The 18,950-nt window shown below is 40.5% G+C and overlaps 1 protein-coding gene across 8 annotated transcripts in view; it reads left to right on the top strand.

The window, feature by feature from the left end:
- The window catches only part of LOC148896268 (trafficking kinesin-binding protein 1-like), a 60,153-nt gene that overhangs the window by 19,105 nt on the left and 22,098 nt on the right, over window positions 1-18,950 (top strand). For 4 of the 8 annotated variants that reach the window (XM_088997788.1, XM_088997786.1, XM_088997793.1 and 1 more), the window contains exons 3-6: window positions 11,590-11,666; window positions 11,996-12,112; window positions 12,318-12,418; window positions 16,433-16,541. In XM_088997788.1, the coding sequence (XP_088853914.1) occupies window positions 11,616-11,666; window positions 11,996-12,112; window positions 12,318-12,418; window positions 16,433-16,541 (378 nt within the window). In that variant the 5' untranslated portion in view covers window positions 11,590-11,615. Of the gene's footprint in view, window positions 1-723; window positions 2,008-2,035; window positions 2,938-3,103; window positions 3,374-11,589; window positions 11,667-11,995; window positions 12,113-12,317; window positions 12,419-16,432; window positions 16,542-18,950 lie in introns of those variants that run through there. The other 4 variants (XM_088997790.1, XM_088997789.1, XM_088997791.1 and 1 more) reach the window with 4 other exon arrangements.

Here is an 18,950-nt window from a genome sequence, read left to right as displayed (position 1 = left end):
GAAATTAGTGCATCCAAAAGATAGGCTGCCAAAGGAAAAATAAAGTAATGTTGTTTATTCAATACATTGTAAGAATGAAAATTGTAAAGAACAGTACATTGGGGAGACTAAACAAATTCTCAAAAAGACTTTATCAACATCGCAGGGATAATACTAGTGGGCCTCAATCGGCAGTACATATGTACCTAAAAGCTAGCAACCACTCATTTGACGACAATGAGGTTAAAATCTTATGAAAGAACATAGATGGTTTGAAAGGGGAGTAAAAGAAGCAATTTTCATAAAACAACCAAATCCTTCATTAAACCGGTTTGGTGGGGTGACGTTCAATTTGGATCGTTCATACAATAGCCTGCTGAGGCAACATAAAATTAGTAATACTGATGAGGTAATACCGATCGAAGTGGGGCAATCAGGCCAGTCGTTAGTCAGAACGATAGGAACTAGCAGTGGAGCAGCTGCCGGGAGTAGTCCTCTGCTTCCCCCAACCTGAGAGCAGAGACCTATCATAGCAGAGTCCGGCACCGCCATGTCTGGAGAGTCGGGATATATATATATATATATATATATATATATATATATATATATATATAGGGCCTAAACTACCAATAAGACTTTAGTTTGCTGACGAAGTTTCTTGGATAAGAAGCGAAACGTCCGATACCTTCAAAGAAGTACAGATGACGGCTGAAGAAAGATTTTCATCGATGGACCAGTCCTGTACGACTGAGAGCTTACAACGACGGAATCATAAAATACTTACAAAGCTTCAAAAATTATCTTTGCAAACGTTCATTGAATCTTGTTCAGCGAAATGGTGATGTGACACACAGGTAAACATGACCTTTTTCTTTTGTATTGCAGACATTAAGTTCAGAGTTAATAATCATTTTTTTTAAACAGTAGTTTCTCAAATTGAACATATATATCGGTTGAATGTAACTTGCAAATCATTTTATTTAACACAACATCCCAATTTCATAGGAATTGGGTTTGTTCAATCTGTGTCATCTACGTCATTTCTTCCAACTCCACGCTAATTTTACATGCTCAGCCTTGGCCCTGCTGCTATAGCAACTACCCACAGGGACATGTTAGGGGCGAGGGAGGGGTGTTAGAGGTTGCTGACGTAAGCATCGGTGGGAGGGGGTAAGATGACAATGATTCCTCACATTGGCTGGTTGAACTAGCCCACCCTACCCACTTCACTGTGTCATCATTTCTGCTGCAAAACCTGTGACTGCTGCTGCTTGCTCCGTCACACTTTGTATCTTTGGATCGATTGATTCACTGTAAAGATGCACATGACCACGTGCAGAGCAAGTGCTGGGACTGAGCGGAGAATGCGGCAAAATTGAAGGCAGTAATACTGCATCAACAAATTACAAAACAAGATGGTGATATTAGTCAGACTGGACGATGTATCGACAGGAAGCCCTTGATGGATGGGGACAAATCAGGATACTGACACATCTCCAGTGTTTGGAAAACCATACAATATAAAAGATGGATGCACTTGATCGAAAGCGGCATACTCATTAAAGGACGTTGACTGCTAATTGAGGAACAATGGAGTATTGTCAGCCTTCAAAACAACTGATGGCACACTTCACCGATCTGGAAACTGTTTGGCAGCATGGCACCAGAAACAATATGGAGCACACTACCCTGACAGCATGGTGCTACTGAGTGTGGGAGCAAAAGGAACTGTGAAAAATTGGAGCAATTCTTTGGTGGGGAATTACACTCTGCGAGCTGGTTACCACATGTTACTGGAGGTTAGAAAAAAATTGACCTTTTATGATGGCTGCATACCGTGAAAGTATATAAGCCCCTAGTGACAGCTCGCCATCTCGGAGCATGTTGTGCTGTTGGACCAACCAGTGCTATTTCAGACAATACAATACACCTGTGAACCCTTAGTGGTGAGAATGACGAGACAGGGCCAGATGTTTATGAAGGCAGACTACGATGAATTGGACTGGTACTATGAAGAGTGCACTGATGGTAAGACAGGCATGTGTATAATATAATATGTGGCATCTTGTCAAACTGCCAGCATTGGGTTTTATTCCCGGGAGGACAATCCAACAAATTATCAAATACTCGTCAGATAATGCTCAAAAGAGATACGTACATGAAAAATAGTCTCCAACCACATCTTTTTTTTTAGTTCTTATATTAAAACAGAGAAGATCCATTTTGAAGGGCTGACCTGAGTGTGTGTATGTTGTCATACTGTTTGATAACCACATGTCCTCTTGTTTTAGAGGGAAGAAAGGCATTGAGCATTAATGTTTATCTGTGAAACGATGGTGCTTTTTGTTTTTCTGGGGGAAAAACATGATTATAATGATCATTACGTTAACTGGTTTACATTTACCATCGACAGAAGAATTTGAGTCGCAGCTGTAGGTTTTCTTAATAGAGACATCTGAGTCACTCTCTTAGCTATTGTGACCAACGCTTGACACTGTTGTGGGCAGACTATAGTGTTTTGTGCTTTGCATCTCAACACCCAGTAAACAATTACATTAAAATGCTCAGGACTTATCAGTAAAGTGAAGTTGAGTGGTTGAAAATCTAAATATTGTTCTAATTGTTTGTCATATTAATTATCTGATCATGTGACCGACTAAATGTTGTGGGTTGTTGCAATTTTTTCTCTGGTCCTGCCTATCATCTTCATATTCTTTCAATTTTAAATGCATACCATCTCCCCACTTACTCAGCATACTGTTTCATTTGGTTTTGTTATGTAATTACAGTAGTTTTGAGACTATATGTCTCACAGTGAAAACAACGGGCCATGAGAGAGTGCAATTCACCTATGTTTTGAGCTGGACTGCAGTTCAAAAGTTCCTTCGGTGAAGGCTTCTCCGTGAGCTGTCATCTTATCCTGGTGGAGGTGTTTGTGTGTTCAAATGTTCCTAGAAGGTAAGTAGTCTGGGGCTTTATGCCCCTGGCAGGATCACCCATGATAAGTAGGCCTGAGGTAAGAAACCAGACAAAGCAAGGTTCTAGAACCCCTTATGAAGATTTATTCATAAGGAGTTCCAAAATCATGTAAGTAAATGGAACTCATTTTCTATTGCCTGGCCAGCCACAGGTCACCGGGGCGCCCCTCTGGAGTCAAGCCTGGTTTAATCACCCATGGGTTCTGGCCGTGCTCAGCTCGAAGAAGCAATGTGGGTCCCCTTTCTCATGGACTCACCAACCAAAATAGGGGCCAAAGAGATCGGGTGCAGTGTGAGCTGTGAGCTGAAGCCAAATGTGGGGAGCCTGGCGGTTTGACCCTCGGCTACAGAAGCTAGCGCTTTGGACGTGGAATGTCACCACTCCTACAGGGAAGGAGCCCAAGTTGATGTGCGAGGTAGAGAAGTTCCGACTGGATATAGTCTGACTTGCCTTCATACATAGCCTGGGTTTTGGTACCAGTTCCCTCAAAAGGGGTTGCCCATGGTTGCGAGATGAAGAGCTGGTGTGGGCTCATCACCCCCATCTCAGTGCCTGTTCATTGGGGTTCACATTGGTTGACGAGAGGTTTCCTCCCACTGCCTTCAAGTGGGGGGACTGGTCTTGACCGTTGTTTGTGCACACGCATCAAACATTAGCTCAACGTACCCATCCTTTTTGGAGTTCTTGGGGGACTCACGTGGGGCGATGACAGTGAGACCTGGAAGGGTGTGCTTGGGAGGAACGCCTGCAAACCCTGATCAACATTTGAGTGGCCTTTTGTTATTGGACTTCTTGGTCCAAGTCTCACAACATTTCCAGCGAGATTATCCAGCGTGGCAGTGCTCCATTTCTTAAACAAGACAGCAATCACTACATCAGTCATTGTTATACATGCCAAAAGATAGCCTCACAAAATACATTGTTTCCAAGTGACACAAAAGTGTGGATGGTAGAAAGCCCCATGAAGGAAAGGTTGTCCGGCAAGCTAAGATTTTTTTTTTACTTTTTTCATTACTCATTACTAAAAACATTTTTTTTTCAAACCAACTGTGTGACTGCCGTGCTTAGCCATCATAGTTCTCCCTCACTACTTCCCATATTTTCATCTTTTGCGGGTGTTCCTACCCCAATTAACTATGATAAGTGAGGTATCACTGTATTAAAAGTCAAGGAATACATAATAATAATTAAGACTAGTATTTTGTTCTTATTTTAAAATATCACAAAACCTAACACTATATTCACATATGTCTGCACAATGTGTCATGCCTTTTATGTGGGTTGCTGCTTTAAAGAGTCTCTGAATTTGATACTGGTACAGGTACAACTTTGTCAAAAGTCACGCACAAAAGAAGTACTGTATGTGCTGTTTTCCTTGACCCATGCCCCACAAATCCACACATTTTTTAAATCAGTAACGTTTGTGTATGTATTTACGTATTTATTTTACTCATACCTGCTAACAAAAAATATTTCAAACAATCCAAAGGATTGTGATCTTCACATATTTTCATTTATGATTTAATGTCGTGATAAATTGCCTTATTTATTCTGTTGGGACATTGCTGAAAAATGCATTGTTTCTCGAGTAGATTTTCAGTTTAGGAGTATTGGTAGTAAACAGTGGAGTTATTCGTCACGAAGTCATCTCTTTACAGAAAGATAGGGTTGTGACTGACAAACCAGGAATACTCGAATGAGCTATCTCTAGCCAAGAACACAATCATTATTTAATCTTTATTTTTTTTTTTTTATGTAACATTTATGGGAATTTTAAACTGTCTGTCTTTTAATTAACATTACAGCCTTGTTGAAATGTGTAATAGAGACATGATAAGTTCCATTTTTTTTGAGCATAGGGAGCAACAGATTTGCGGACTAAGTGGGTACATATTATACAAACGTACAAGCAAAATCCCATTGCAGGAGGACAATTTATTTTCGGGCGCATTCTATTCCAATACGAATCATACTTCACAAGCTAAATTGTTCATATTGACTTAATGAAACATTTTTCTTAATTGCTCATTATAATCATTTATCATTTAAATACACTATTCATGTTGGAATTTCTCACCTATTCAACAATGATTTAACACATACAATGAAATATTTTGAATTATTTTAACATTTTGCATTTCCTGGCCGATTGAAAAATATGCCCTTTGTCTTACACTAGTCAAATAATAGCATGAGCCATTGGCTGACCTATCATAGAAAAGGGGAGGAGTGCAGTCCTCTTGTTATCAGACAAACATACATGCACACACCCTTGCAGAACCACACACACACACACACACACACACACACACACACACAAACACCAGATAGCACAAATGACATCAGACATTCTTAAGAGCTTGCACATTTCTTGGATCAACAAGTAGAATGTCTACACAGCATGGAAGTGACCTGAAATTGTACCTGCAGTCATTGTGGTTCAACAATTTGAATGTGAATGGGGCATGGCAGCAATTCTTCCGGTTAATGGTTGCCACGATGGGGCAGACTGGTGTCAAGAAAACGGTACAGAGTTTGTTCATTTGCCTGGACAAGGATGCAGTGGGCAAGAGGAGGAAATTGACTCAGTTCATCTTGCTCATCAGAGGGAGCCTGAGCAAGTGGATGTGGATGAGATGGATGAAGCACAACAAGTTCTTTCTGAAGGTAGTCTTTTTGTTGTTTCTCCTGAGAATGACTGTACGCATCACGGTTCCTGCTGTGATTAAGTCGTAGTAAATACAATGCCCCTGAATTGGTCTGGGATACTTGTAGCTGAGAAGGGATGCTGATTTGACTTTGTTTGAAAGAAATTAAATGTGTGTCACTGGTTAGCACGGTCGTTGTCACAGTGCAGCGATGCATGGTTCATTTGCAGGCTTGCCAGCCAATCACAGGGCACACAGAGACAAACAACCAGTCAATAATAATAATAATAATAATACATTTTATTTCAAGCGCCTTTCAAAACACCCAAGGACACTTCACAATAAAAACAATAAAACAAAGCACATAACAATAAAACCATAAGTAAAATGATACATAATAAAATAGCAGATATAACTATACATTGAAAGCAATTTTAAACAAGTGGGTTTTGAGGTGAGCCTTGAAAATAGGGAGGGAGTCAATATTACGGATGTTTGGTGGAAGAGAATTCCAGAGTTTGGGAGCAGAGCGGCTGAAAGCTCTGCATCCCATCGTGGTGAGACGGGCAGAGGGCACATAGAGGTGAAGGGAGGATGAGGATCTGAGGGACCGAGAGGGAACAGAGATTTGAAGCAGGTCAGAAAGATAGGGAGGGGCAAGGTTATGGATGGCTTTGAATGTAAACAGAAGTATTTTGAATTCGATACGATGTTTAACAGGTAGCCAGTGGAGTTGCTGGAGGACAGGGGCGATGTGGTGAAAGGAAGGGGTTCTAGTGATGATCCGGGCTGAAGAATTTTGGACGAGTTGGAGTTTATGGAGAAATTTCTGATTGATACCGAAGAGAAGTGTGTTGCAATAATCGATGCGGGAGATGACGAGACTGTGGATAAGGATAGCAGTGGTGTGAGGGGTGAGCGAGGGACGGAGACGGTTAATATTACGGAGGTGGAAAAAAGCAGACCGAATTATGTTATTTATATGGGACTGAAAAGATAGTGAGCTATCGAGGATGACACCCAGGCTCTTGACCTGAGGGGAGGGGGGCACGGTTGAACTGTCAATGGTGAGAGAGAAACTGTTAGTTTTGTGGAGGGTGGATTTGGTACCGACAAGGAGAAGTTCGGTTTTGTCACTGTTAAGCTTGAAAAAGTTATGGGAAAGCCAGGATTTAATTTCTGAGAGGCAAAATGAGAGGGATGAAGGTGGAAGAGAGGCGTCGGGTTTGCTGGAGAGGTAGAGTTGGGTGTCAGTGAATGCCAAACTTACGGAAAATATTGCCAAGAGGAAGTAGGTAGATAATAAAGAGAAGTGGCCCCAGCACAGACCCTTGAGGCACACCAGAGGACACAGGAGATGACCGTGAGGTGAACGAGTTGATTTGGATGAATTGTGAGCGATCAGAGAGATAGGAATGAAACCCGCGGAGTGGGGTATGTGTGATGCCTAGGGTGGAAAATGGTGTCAAAGGCTGAGGTCAGGTCGAGAAGGATGAGGATGGAGAGTGAACCGGCATCGGCTGCCATAAAAAGATCATTCGTGATTTTTATGAGAGCCGATTTAGTACTGTGGCGGGGGCGGAAACCAGACTGGAATTGTTCGTACAGGTTATTGTGAGTGAGGTGTGAGTGAAGCTGGGACACAACTGTCTTTTCAAGAATTTTGGCGATGAATGAGAGGTGGGAAATTGGACGTAAGTTATTGAAATCGTTTGGGTCAGAGCCAGGTTTTTTCACATTCACACTTAGGGACAATTTGGAGTGTTCAATCAGCCTGCCATGCATGTTTTGGGAATGTGGGAGGAAACCAGAGAACCCGGAGAAAACCCACGCGGGCCTGGGGAGAACATGCAAACTTCACACCGGGAGCCCGGACCAGGTCTTGAACTCACGACCTCTGCACTGTGAAGCCGGCGTGCTCACAACTCGACTACCGGGCCGCCCACTCTTGTGTATCATTTTGATTATGACTTGCTTTCTGGGGTCGTGCCCCATCGGGCCTGTTGTCTCGGTGATAGTTCTTCTTTTTACAATATAGTAAATTGCCAGGGAACCAATGTTGTAAACTTGCCCAGCTTTGGGTTTTTTATTCTATTAGGCCTGCTTTTGTAGCAGTCAGCCAAGCTAAAAAGTTTACTTACTACTTTTATGTAACCACACAAAGCTATTTTTTCACGAGTGTTTTTCATAGACTCAACTATATTTAATATACAGTGATACCTCAGTTTATGAACTTAATTGAATCCCATAAAGTGTGTGTAAGGCAAAAAGTGTCTTCCAAACATTAATTTTCCATAGGAAACCATTAAAATGAGAATAATCCATTCCTAGGTCCCCATAAAACATAATTTTCTACTAAATAAGCATTACAACTACCGGCGGGTGTACGTATAGCAGTAGAGGATATGTACCGGTATATAAAACTTGCGTCCTTTCATCCGGTGCGCCCAATGTGTGTGTTTAATACAGAAATGGCACACATAAATGAGACTGCGCCTTTTCACACGGTGCGCTGTTTGGTCGTGAAAATACGGTACACAAAATATACCTCATTTTATGTATACTAAATGTGTTGTGGTGTTGTAATCAAAGAAATAAACTGTACTGTATAATAAAGTAGTTTTATTTACCTTTGTGATGGTCGTTGATGGCTTGATGCAATGGAGTGGAAGGAGGTGGGAGGGAGAGTCACATTCCAGAAACACAGTACAGAAAGTGCTGAAAAATGAATGACTCTCCGTGTCTTTGTGTTGTCATATTATTTCTTTCTTTTTTTTTTTTTCTTTTTTAACTTTATGTTACTTCTGGGTTGAGTGACCTCTGGCGCGTGTGGCTGCCGCCGCTCACCTGCAGAAAAACGTGTCCTTGAGAGTTTTGAAAGGCGCTTATAAATGAAATGTATTATTATTAGGATTATTAGTAGTAGTACTAGTAGTATTTATTATTTCTTCTATTCCTGTGTAATGAAAGTCCGGTTAGGCATCTTTTTCCAAAAAAAGGCTAGTTTCATCAGCATTAAACACTTGATGGGGAATGTAGCCTTCTTCTTCCACTATCTTGGGATGGGGAAGGAATGAGTCCTTGTACGCTTCGGCAGCTTTATCGTTAGAACTGGCTGCCTCACCATGACGAATGACACTATGAATCCCTGTACGACGCTTAAACTCCTCGAACCATCTGGGGCGAGCCTTGAAATCATCAATGGATGACGAACTTCCAGGTTGCCTCTTGACGATATCCAAGTGAAATTGCTGTGCTTTCTCTGCGATAATTCCTTCACTTACGATGTCCCCTGCTCGCTGCTTTTCGTGAATCCAAATTAAGAGAAGTTTTTCAACCTCTTTCATTGCCTGAGAGCGTTGTTTAGACAACACGGAAACACCCTTAGCAACACACGCACCTTTAATAGCTTCCTTGTTCCGAAGGATGGTAGCAATGATCGGTTTAGCATACTGGTACTAGGACAGCTAAACGCTCACACAAACGCTCGCCTCATTCGTGTTTCTCGATGATCTCCTTCTTCTGCTCGACTGTAATTTTATTTTGTATCCTCTTTGGCTTAACACTAGCCTGTGGTGGGGTCTTTTTAATCGCAAAAGTACTCTAGTCGATAGCAAACCACGTCTGCACTCAAAGGTGATGTGGAAAACTATCCGGAAGCCACAGTGGCGCTGTTCGGCTGTGTGGTTTGGTGTTCTTCCACCAAAAACTAGTCCGCCAGCTCTGTGTGTTTCACAGAAACTAGTTCGTATGCCGAGATTATATTCTCCCGAATTTAATGTTCGTAAGGTGAAAAGTTTGTTAGCTAAAGCGTTTGTAAGCTGAGGTATGACTGTACAATCTCTTCTTCATGCTGTGTGTCATATAGGAGAAATGGCTGACAATAAGGTATGTGTAAAACACTGGGAAAACACATCACATTACATATTAAATTACCTGTGACACAAATGAAGTCACGGGGCTCCTCCAATGGGAAGTATAACACCTGCTTACAAATTCATATGAAGGTAATGTTTGGAGGAGAAATATTATTGATAGTCTTCATCTTTGTTTATGTAAGAAGAGCAAGGTGCCAGAGGGGGACTGAATTTTAAATTGATGATTAAAATGTTATACTCTACATAATTTGGAGACAATGTGAGGAACGTAAGGAATAATATTTTGCAGGAATGGATTCATTGCCAACAGCAGGGTATGAAACTCATGATAAAAAGTTAGCGGACACCAGAGCACACAACTCTGAAAAGTTGCCTGCCCGACCATAAAGTCGCATGCCCCATTTTTCACAACTTGAAACACAATAAGACGACTAATCGCAAAAAAAAACATTGTTGCAAAGTATAAAGGATTTTTTTTTTTAATTAAGAAAATACCTACCACAAATATATATATATATATATATATATATATATATATATATATATATATATATATATATATATATATATATATATATATATATATATATATATATATATACCTTGTATAAATACCTTGCTTATATATATATATATATATATATATATATATATATATATATATATATATATATATATATATATATATATATATATATATATATATATATATATATATATATATAAACCTTGCTTAATTTATGGTAAATATACCTTGCTGAAGATTTTGCTCCAGTTGTCGTTTGTCGTCATGGTGCACAATGCAATTTTGCCTTGCGTTATCTGCTAAAAGCCACATGGACTCCTCCACGTCCGTTTGGCCTTTTGCATACTCGGCACAGTAGCCAATCAGATGCCTGTTTCGTACTTTGGACTATACCGTGCCTGTAAAGTATAATAGAAGGTTTTGAAAGGCGCTTAGAAAGAGGACTCCATGTGGCGTCTAACGGTTTACTCGTATCTTTTGCTTTATTGAATAAAACAAACGTTTGATTTGAAAAAAAACTTTTTTTTTTATTCCCTTGAATTCCCTTTATTCCCGTGTTGTACTCCCGACGTAAAAGTTGTACGCCCCGGGCCTCTGGGCTGACGTTATTTCAAACACTGCCAACAGCAGTGGCAATTGGGACGGCGAGGCATTTAGTGGAGTTACCTGCACTTTATTCCCTGTCACGGAGTACAGTATTTGCTTTTATGTCGTCAGTGGTTTCACTTTTGTTTTTGGTTCATTTATTTAATCATTTGTTTTTAAGCTAAATGTCAAGAGTGTTAACCCAATATGAAATATGGGAGTTCCCGCCCCGTCCGTGGCGCTCAAGGAAATGAGTACATTTTATCTGCATTGTTTATCTGTGTTTTGCATGATGGATGGTCCCCGACACTCTGTGTCCCTGTAACCATTCATCCATCCATCCATCCATTGTCTTCCAATTGTCTGTCATTTATAATAGAATGTACAGTGTAACATACTGGAAGTTCCCTTTAAGTAAATAAAATATAAAATATGTGCATGCTTCTTGGTGCTTGTGGTATTAAACATCCAGACAGAAAACTGTCACACATTGACACATTCGGGAGACTTTACGTTTGATACATACTTGGGATAGTGACGTTTTAATGGCTTGCAGGTGTGACACGCTGACAGATTTCAGATGGCATTTTTCCAGAGAACACTGTAATCATAATCAGTCTCAGGCTGTGTTTCAGACGTAAGGATTACGATACTCTTTTAAGTCAGTTGTATAAACTAATGGCCAACTGCCCGAAGACAGCTGGGATAGGCTCCAGCACGCCTCGTGACCCTCGTAGAAAATAAAGTGGTTCGGAAATTGGATCGATGAATGCATGGATTGATGGATGGCTCATAAGAATGTTTATGCAGTCAAAAGTGTTATTAATGTTATTGTGGTGTGTTTTGTGGATATTAATTCTTGTGACTTTCACTGGACATTGTGGAAGGAATTATGTACAGACCTTTTTTTAATAAATGTTATTTTGTGTGATATCAGTGAAGTGTGGGAGTGATTTGCATTTAAATACAAGTAAACCTTGTCTTGTCCGTGCAGTGCTGTGTGCTGATAGAGTTGGACAGATGACAAAAACCTATAGTGACATTGACGCTGTCACTCGACTGCTGGAAGAGGTGAGAGACTGTGCTTTCATTTGATATTCAGCAACTTGTTCATCAACAGTTTAAAAAGAATGACAATTGAAATGGCTTTATGGCTACGTATATTAAAATGTCTTTAAATGAACATTTAAATAAAAAAAGAGTGCTTTTTTCCCTGAAGGTATATATTATGTTGATTTCTGCCTTTACCGATATTTAATAAAAAGTCACACTGCTTAAGGATGAGCAGTTTCAAAAATTAATGACTGGGGAAAAAAAATCTGATTGTCCAATCATATTTATTTATTTTTTGAGTGACTTACGCTGTAGCTCTTTGTGTTTTCATCATTGATCCTGTGCAGAAAGAACGTGACTTGGAATTAGCAGCTCGCATCGGCCAGTCGCTCCTCAAGAAAAACAAGGCCCTGAGTGAGAGAAACGAACTTCTGGAGGAACAAGTTGAGTACATACGAGAGGAGGTGGGTGTGTTATCTTACGATGTTTTTGTTTCTTGATCGTGTCAGCATACTTATTCGCAACATAATTTCCATACAAAGCCCTCAAACTATCAAAATAGTCCTTGATCGAAGGATATTCTTCAGCATTAGATAGCGATCGGGGGATGTTACAACACACAAGCATTGTTTGTGATTTTTTTTTTTACTCTTACTTTTACACAACTAGGTATCCCAATTACGCCATGACGTGTCCATGAAAGATGAGCTATTGCAATTCTATACCAAGACTGCTGAGGAAAGTGAGGGTGACTCGATCACTTCCACACCGTGAGTCTTATTTCATTTTATTCCCCTTTCTCCGCTCATCTTCCCATCATGTCCCTTCATGTCGTCCTCTTCACATACAATGCTGTCATGAAGTCCAAATGTAGCAAAATGAAAGGAATGCAAATTTGGTTAAGAAATCAATTTTGGAGTGAAAATTAAGTTGTGAATGAAAATTAAGTTTAGAGTGATGTCAAACTGAGAAGTTTTTCAGGTTTTTATTTTTTTATGAATTTATTCATAACCAAATTTGTGTCACTGTTTTCCATTTCAAAATATTCAGGACAAACCTCCCACCAAAAAAGGTAAACTGATGAGAGTTTTTCAGTTTGTTGTTGTTGTTGTTTTTTTTTTTTTTTTACGTGCCGCAAGATGCTGTTGGGTATGCCATGCGAAATTATCTGAAATATATGCCTGTGCGGTCAATTAATTTGTTGTGTAGTTATGTGAGTGACAGAAGTCCAGCCGGTCACACAATACGATGTAATGGCTCTGAAGCCACTCGGCACATTGACAGTAGTTGTGCACGTTCTCTGTTTCCAAGCAATAACAGTGGAGCTGTGATAAGTGAAGATAATGCTAATCCCTTATTATGGCGAAACGAATGGGGCGTGAATGTGACACATCGACTCCCCGAACCAATACAGTGAGACCTTGGCTTACGAACTTAATTGGTTCCCAGACAGAGTGTGTAAGGCGAAAAGGGTGTATCCCAATTTTTTTTCCCTAGACACAACATTTTCAGTCAGGGTCGAGTCCCAAGCAAGCTTCTTATTGGCTGCCGGTGCCGAGTAGGCAAATTGCCAAACGAAGGTTCGCCATTCGGAAGCCTGCTTCGGACTACACCCTGACTGAAAAGTGTACTTCAGCGTTTTGAAAGCCGCTGAGAAAGTGGAGTCTACATAGCGTTAAACAGACAACACAACGCATCTGCTGCATTATACACCATGACGACAAACGGCAACTGGAGCAAAATCTTCAGCAAGATATATTTACCATAAATATGGCAAGGGAGCATTTGTGGTTGGTACGTCCTTAATTTTAAAAAAACCTTTAAACTTCGCAACAATGTTTTTATTTTTTTGGGCGATTGGACATCTTTATGTGTTTTAAGTTGCGATAAATCGGGCAGGCAACTTTATGGCCAGGCTGGCAACTTTTCAGAGTTGTCTGCCCAAGTGTCCACTAACTTTTTGTCATGAGTTTCAGACACTGATTATACCATTATAAAAAAAAGTGTGTAGGTAGTGGTCTACCACAGACATTTTTCGTTTAAAAGAAATGTGTCTTGACTCAAAACAGATTGAAAAACACCAGGACAAACATCCTCCAATAAATTAACCATAATGAATATAATAGAATGTACTGTCTAAAACAGGGGTGGGCAAACTTTTTGACTCGCGGGCCGCATTGGGTTCTAAAATTTGACAGAGGGGCCGGGCCAGGAGCATTTGGAGGGAGTGTTTGGGCTGGAAATACTAAACCTAAAGCATAAAAGGACAACCGACGCCTCCGGACAAGTTATGTCCATAATTTATAAAATCACTTCAAATGACTTCTACTGAGCGTATTTTACAAAGATTCCACAGTATATAGCTATATTTTACGTTCTAAGACTTGCGCTGAATATTCACGAAGTCTTGTTTTCGAGTTGATGATGATCCCCATGTGACGTCACGTTTGGACCGCCCCTGACCGAGAAAGCGACACACAATGCATTTTGGGTACTTTGTTTGGTCTGAAAACTTCGTGTTGATCCGTGTTGATGGCGAAATTAGAAGGAAAACACATAAATAACGCGATGGTGAATCGTTGTGTGTTGCACCAAGACAACTATTTGAGATTCGCTGACACAAATTCCCAGCTGACAAATCAGCCCATTTCCAACGGAGCTTGGGCGCAATCTTCTGCATTTTCTGGGTGCTACATTGCTGTCATTGACGGCTCGAATTGATATGGGAGGACTCCTTGAATCAATTGCAAACATTTATGCTTTCCTCTTCAGAGCTATTTGAATCATATTCAGAACTGGATGAGTAACAAGAAAGCATCTTCTCCGAATCTGAAGCCATTGCTTTGATTCTCGAGCAAAGCAAGATGTCTTGGTGTGACGTCACGAACAAGGGGGTGGGACCTTCTGAAACTGGCCATTTCCGGATTCATTTTGAAGTCATTTTTATTGGTGTTTTTCATTTAACTAAAAATATCAGCCTGCCTGTTTTTGGTATTTTAGATGCTATAAAACGTTTTTCTGATGTCAGTGGGAAACACAAAAAAATGGTGCCGGTTGTCCTTTAAATGTAGTGTGTACAAACCTCATAGCACAGTAAGAACCTAATTTATTAACTGTCTTTCAAATGTGAAAAATATCCCTGATCAGTTAATAAATTTGTCTCAAGGAATATGGCGTATACATACTATTTCGCAGATACTTGGAGGAGGAAATGGAAATAGATTAAAATAACATATGCACTGTGATTCATCAAGATTGCGTCTGTTTTTAATAAATTTTCATTGAAGGGGCAAAGTTAAAGAAATCAACATTTATTGAAAAATGGAATCACTTTCAACATTCAAAACATATTATTCCACAGCGAAATATTCAAGCTCTATAATACCTACTTGTGTTAAATTCCGCCAAATCATAGATGGATTGTCCTGACCGCGCGCTCAACAAACTCCTCACTGACGCCCTCGCCTTCACGCGCAAACAATACGCGTGTACCGTCGCCGAGCACACAGACATAGGCTACGTGCAGTGAAATTTGCATACTCGGCACGACAGCCAATCAGAAGCCTGCTTTTTTCTTCCGGACTTTCACAAGCGTTATAAAGTCGTGCAATTGTATATCATTTTCCAAAATAGATGCACAGAACCTCAGCCCAGAAGAAAGATTCAAAAGAAACTAACAACATATGTGACGCTACAAAACGTAAATTTACATTAAACCGTGACTGTAAAGTGTACCTGAGACTTATGAAAGTCTCAGGTACATCAGGTCAGAGACTTAGTGGCTCGTAGGAAGCAATGCAAACGTTGCATTGTCACCACAATGACAATTGACTACTGCAGCAAAAACTAGCCATGGACATTTACTGTAAATTAAGCAAGGTAGCATTTGTAGTAGGTACATTCTTGATTAAAAAAAAAACTGTATACTTTGTGACAATGTTTTTTAATGTGATTAGTTTGTCTCATTGTGCTTCAAGTTGTGAAAAATGGGGCAGGCAACTTTTCAGTTATCTGCCCTGTTGTCGCTAACTTTTTGTCATGAGCTTCAAACACTGTTTTTACTATAATTTGGGCAGGTTCGGCGGGCCGGATTAAAAAGCCTAACGGGCCGTATGTGGCCCGCGGGCCGTAGTTTGCCCATGACTGGTCTAAAATGTATCTTAAATCAGCTAAATATATTTTCAGTGGTTGAATTATCAAAGTCAAAATTTATGTAAATTGATTTGTTTAAAGAGATTTATTGCTATCACGGTTGTTGTGAAAGTGCTGTCATCTCAATTCATTTAATCTCATTACATGATGAATTTATAAGAATAAGACTAACAAAACCTTTATTTTTTCCACATAGAGAAATGTGCGATCTACAGCAGGAAAATCGAGTGAGGTGGGGGGTGGAGTGAACGGGGATAGAAAAGAAAAACAAAGTATTGCATGCATAAGTAATGTTTCAGAAAAAGAACTGGACGCAGTACACAATGCAGTATAAAATATCAAATCTAGATATAAGCATATACGAAACTTCATATATGTTGAATAAGATAGCTGTGCTATTTACCATATATGGATGGGGGTGAGTCCAGGTTTTGAGGTGCATCTACTCAGCAGCCTGACAGCAGCCGGTAGGAACGAGCGTGGGTGGAAATGTCTCTGGCTGAAGGAGTTACCCATTGCTGTCAGGGTGGCTTGGAGGGGATGGGAGGGACTACGCATCATAGCTTTTAGGGGGCAATTAGTGTATCATATTTACACTGTTAGTAATTATGTTTATGCATCTGTTTAAATAGTGTGCGACCCAACGAGAACAATGCTTCAATGCCAACCTGTTTTCCCCTGGACTCCTTGCAGAAGAAACTGAAACATCTAGAAGAAGAAAATAAATACCTCCGCTCTGAGGTTCATACACACTCACTGTTGTTATGCGCAATATTTGTGTCATGTCAGTGACGTGCAGTGAGGTTCATGGCTAGTGAGGCACTGACGTAATCACAGTCAGATTTACAAACATATGAACTCTACAGAGTAGTTTATTCATTCACCATTTGATTGGCAACAGTTAACGTGTTTTGTTTAAAATGTCATGTCAGCATTCTTAATATAAACTGTAGCATAGAAAAAAACGTTATCATGTTACATTTACTTATAAATGAAGTCAATGTGCCGCTCCTTCTGAAGAAAGGCATTGATACCTTCTTTGTAGAAGCCTTCCTTATCTTTCTTCAGTTTTAAGAGTCTCTATTTCTTTCAATTTAGATATGTAATCCTCCATTCTGAAAATAAGGCCAAGCAACACGAAAAAATGACTTAATGGTTGAACTTAACTTGCTAACTGTTTACTGTAGCTTGCTCTCACTAATTCTATTACCGTATTTTCACGACCAAACGGCGCACCGTGTGAAAAGGCGCAGTCTCATTTATGTGTGCCATTTCTGTATTTAACATACACATTGGGCGCACCGGATGATAGGATGCAAGTTTTATATACCGGTACATATCCTCTACTGCCATACGTACGTCCGCCTCACAACAACACACAGGCATACAAGTGTGCGTATTTATAAAAACAGATCGGGAGCAAAATTGAGTTTGGTAGTTCTTTATTTATTAATTACAAAGTAAGAATTTTTTTGTAATCATCACTCAATAGGCGTCGGCATGGTAAAAACAAGCACATTACTGGGAACAGTCAGTAATCAAAGTCAAAATCAAAAAGTCAAAGTCAGCTTTATTGCCAAATATGCTAATATGCATGACATACAGCACAGATGAAATTAATGTCCTCTCGGACCCAGCATGCAAGGCACTTATAATTACTTTAACAAACATAAACATGAAAACGCCAATTTGCCGGGAGAGGGGAGCCGCTGCGTGTTCACACGCCGCCATCTTGGGGAAAAAAAAAATTGAAAAAATAACAAATATGACAACACAAAGACACAGAGTCATTCATTCTTCAGGACTTGCTGTACCCTCTTTGTGATGACATGAAGCAGTTCTAGTTGAAAGAGGAGAGGATCAAAGCATCCATGTCAGCAGTGGATCAGGGACGTCATGGTGGAATTTGTACGTCTACTACAAGCTAAATGTTGAAAGCAAACACGAAGCTGTAGCATCCGTTGACGAAAAGACATTGTCTCACATCTCCTGTCCCACATAAATCCGCTACAATTCCAAGCCGCGACAGTTCCACATACGCATCGGCGCTCTGCGCTGACGCTGCTTTCTTCTTATCGCGGGCTCCTCAAGCCATGCATCCATCCAACCGCAGACTGTCCAACAGCACTGACCTTTCCACTGAACAAAGTGGGGCTGTGAAGATGCTGCCCATTACAGCCGCAAAAAAGCACAATGGCCCCAGAGCTGTCCAGCGATGGTAGTCAAATGGCTCCGACATTCCTCCCATTCAAAAACAGTACTGGCATATTCATGCTGCCGAAAGGCGCAACCGCTCAGCACAGTCTCCTCCTTACCAAACCCATCAAAGTCCTCATCCTCTGTCTCAGAATCGAACAATTGCGCTAAACCAACGTGGCAGGTTCGCTTTCCTCACTGTCAGTCACTTTCTGTGCTGTGCGGCTCCTCAGAAATTATTTTATCTTAAATTATCTTTTCCGAAAGCTCGAACCACCGTGCCAGCAGACACGTTACCCCAAGCATCCACAATCCATTGGCAAACTGGCATAACATCCAGCCCTTTTAGTTTGCCTTAATAATGACGCCTGCTGGAAATGTCTCTTTAGGCAAAGTCTTTCTTTTAAAAGTCACCATTGGCAGGAGTTTCTCTCCGTTAGCATGGCAGCCAAGCACAACAGGAAACGAAGCCTTTTTGCCAGCTTTTCAGAATAATTCGCCGGACATTGCTGCACTGCCGTAGTCCTGGCCCGGATGGAAAAATGGCACAGTTTCATAAAACGCCAGCACCAAGACAGACCTCCTTGGAAAGCCTTCAGTTTAAACTGAGCTTCATAACCATGTCTCTTTGCCATTTTCCGAGTTGTTAAAACAGCAATGTTCTGCATAAAGCACATACTTGTTCTTGTATACACAAACCACGGCCACACATCCCCCCTCATTTTCTCTACCACATCCTCCCCATGGTGGCCTCTAATACGTCCGCACTACAGGGCGCACCAAACATTTTGAAAAAAATCTGAGACGTTTATATGCGCCTTATGGTCGTGAAAATACGGTATTCTGCAGCCGAGGAGACGCAAGGATCTCTGTAATCACCAGCGCCCCCTGTCATGAGGCAGGAGAACTGTGTGCCTCACCTATGCACAGTTTTGATAAAAGTAAAATAGAATA

Source organism: Hippocampus bargibanti, linkage group LG06 (assembly GCF_051943395.1).
Source record: "Hippocampus bargibanti isolate YZ-2025 linkage group LG06, ASM5194339v1, whole genome shotgun sequence".
Taxonomy (NCBI): domain Eukaryota; kingdom Metazoa; phylum Chordata; class Actinopteri; order Syngnathiformes; family Syngnathidae; genus Hippocampus; species Hippocampus bargibanti.
This window is presented reverse-complemented; position numbering and strand designations above follow the sequence as displayed.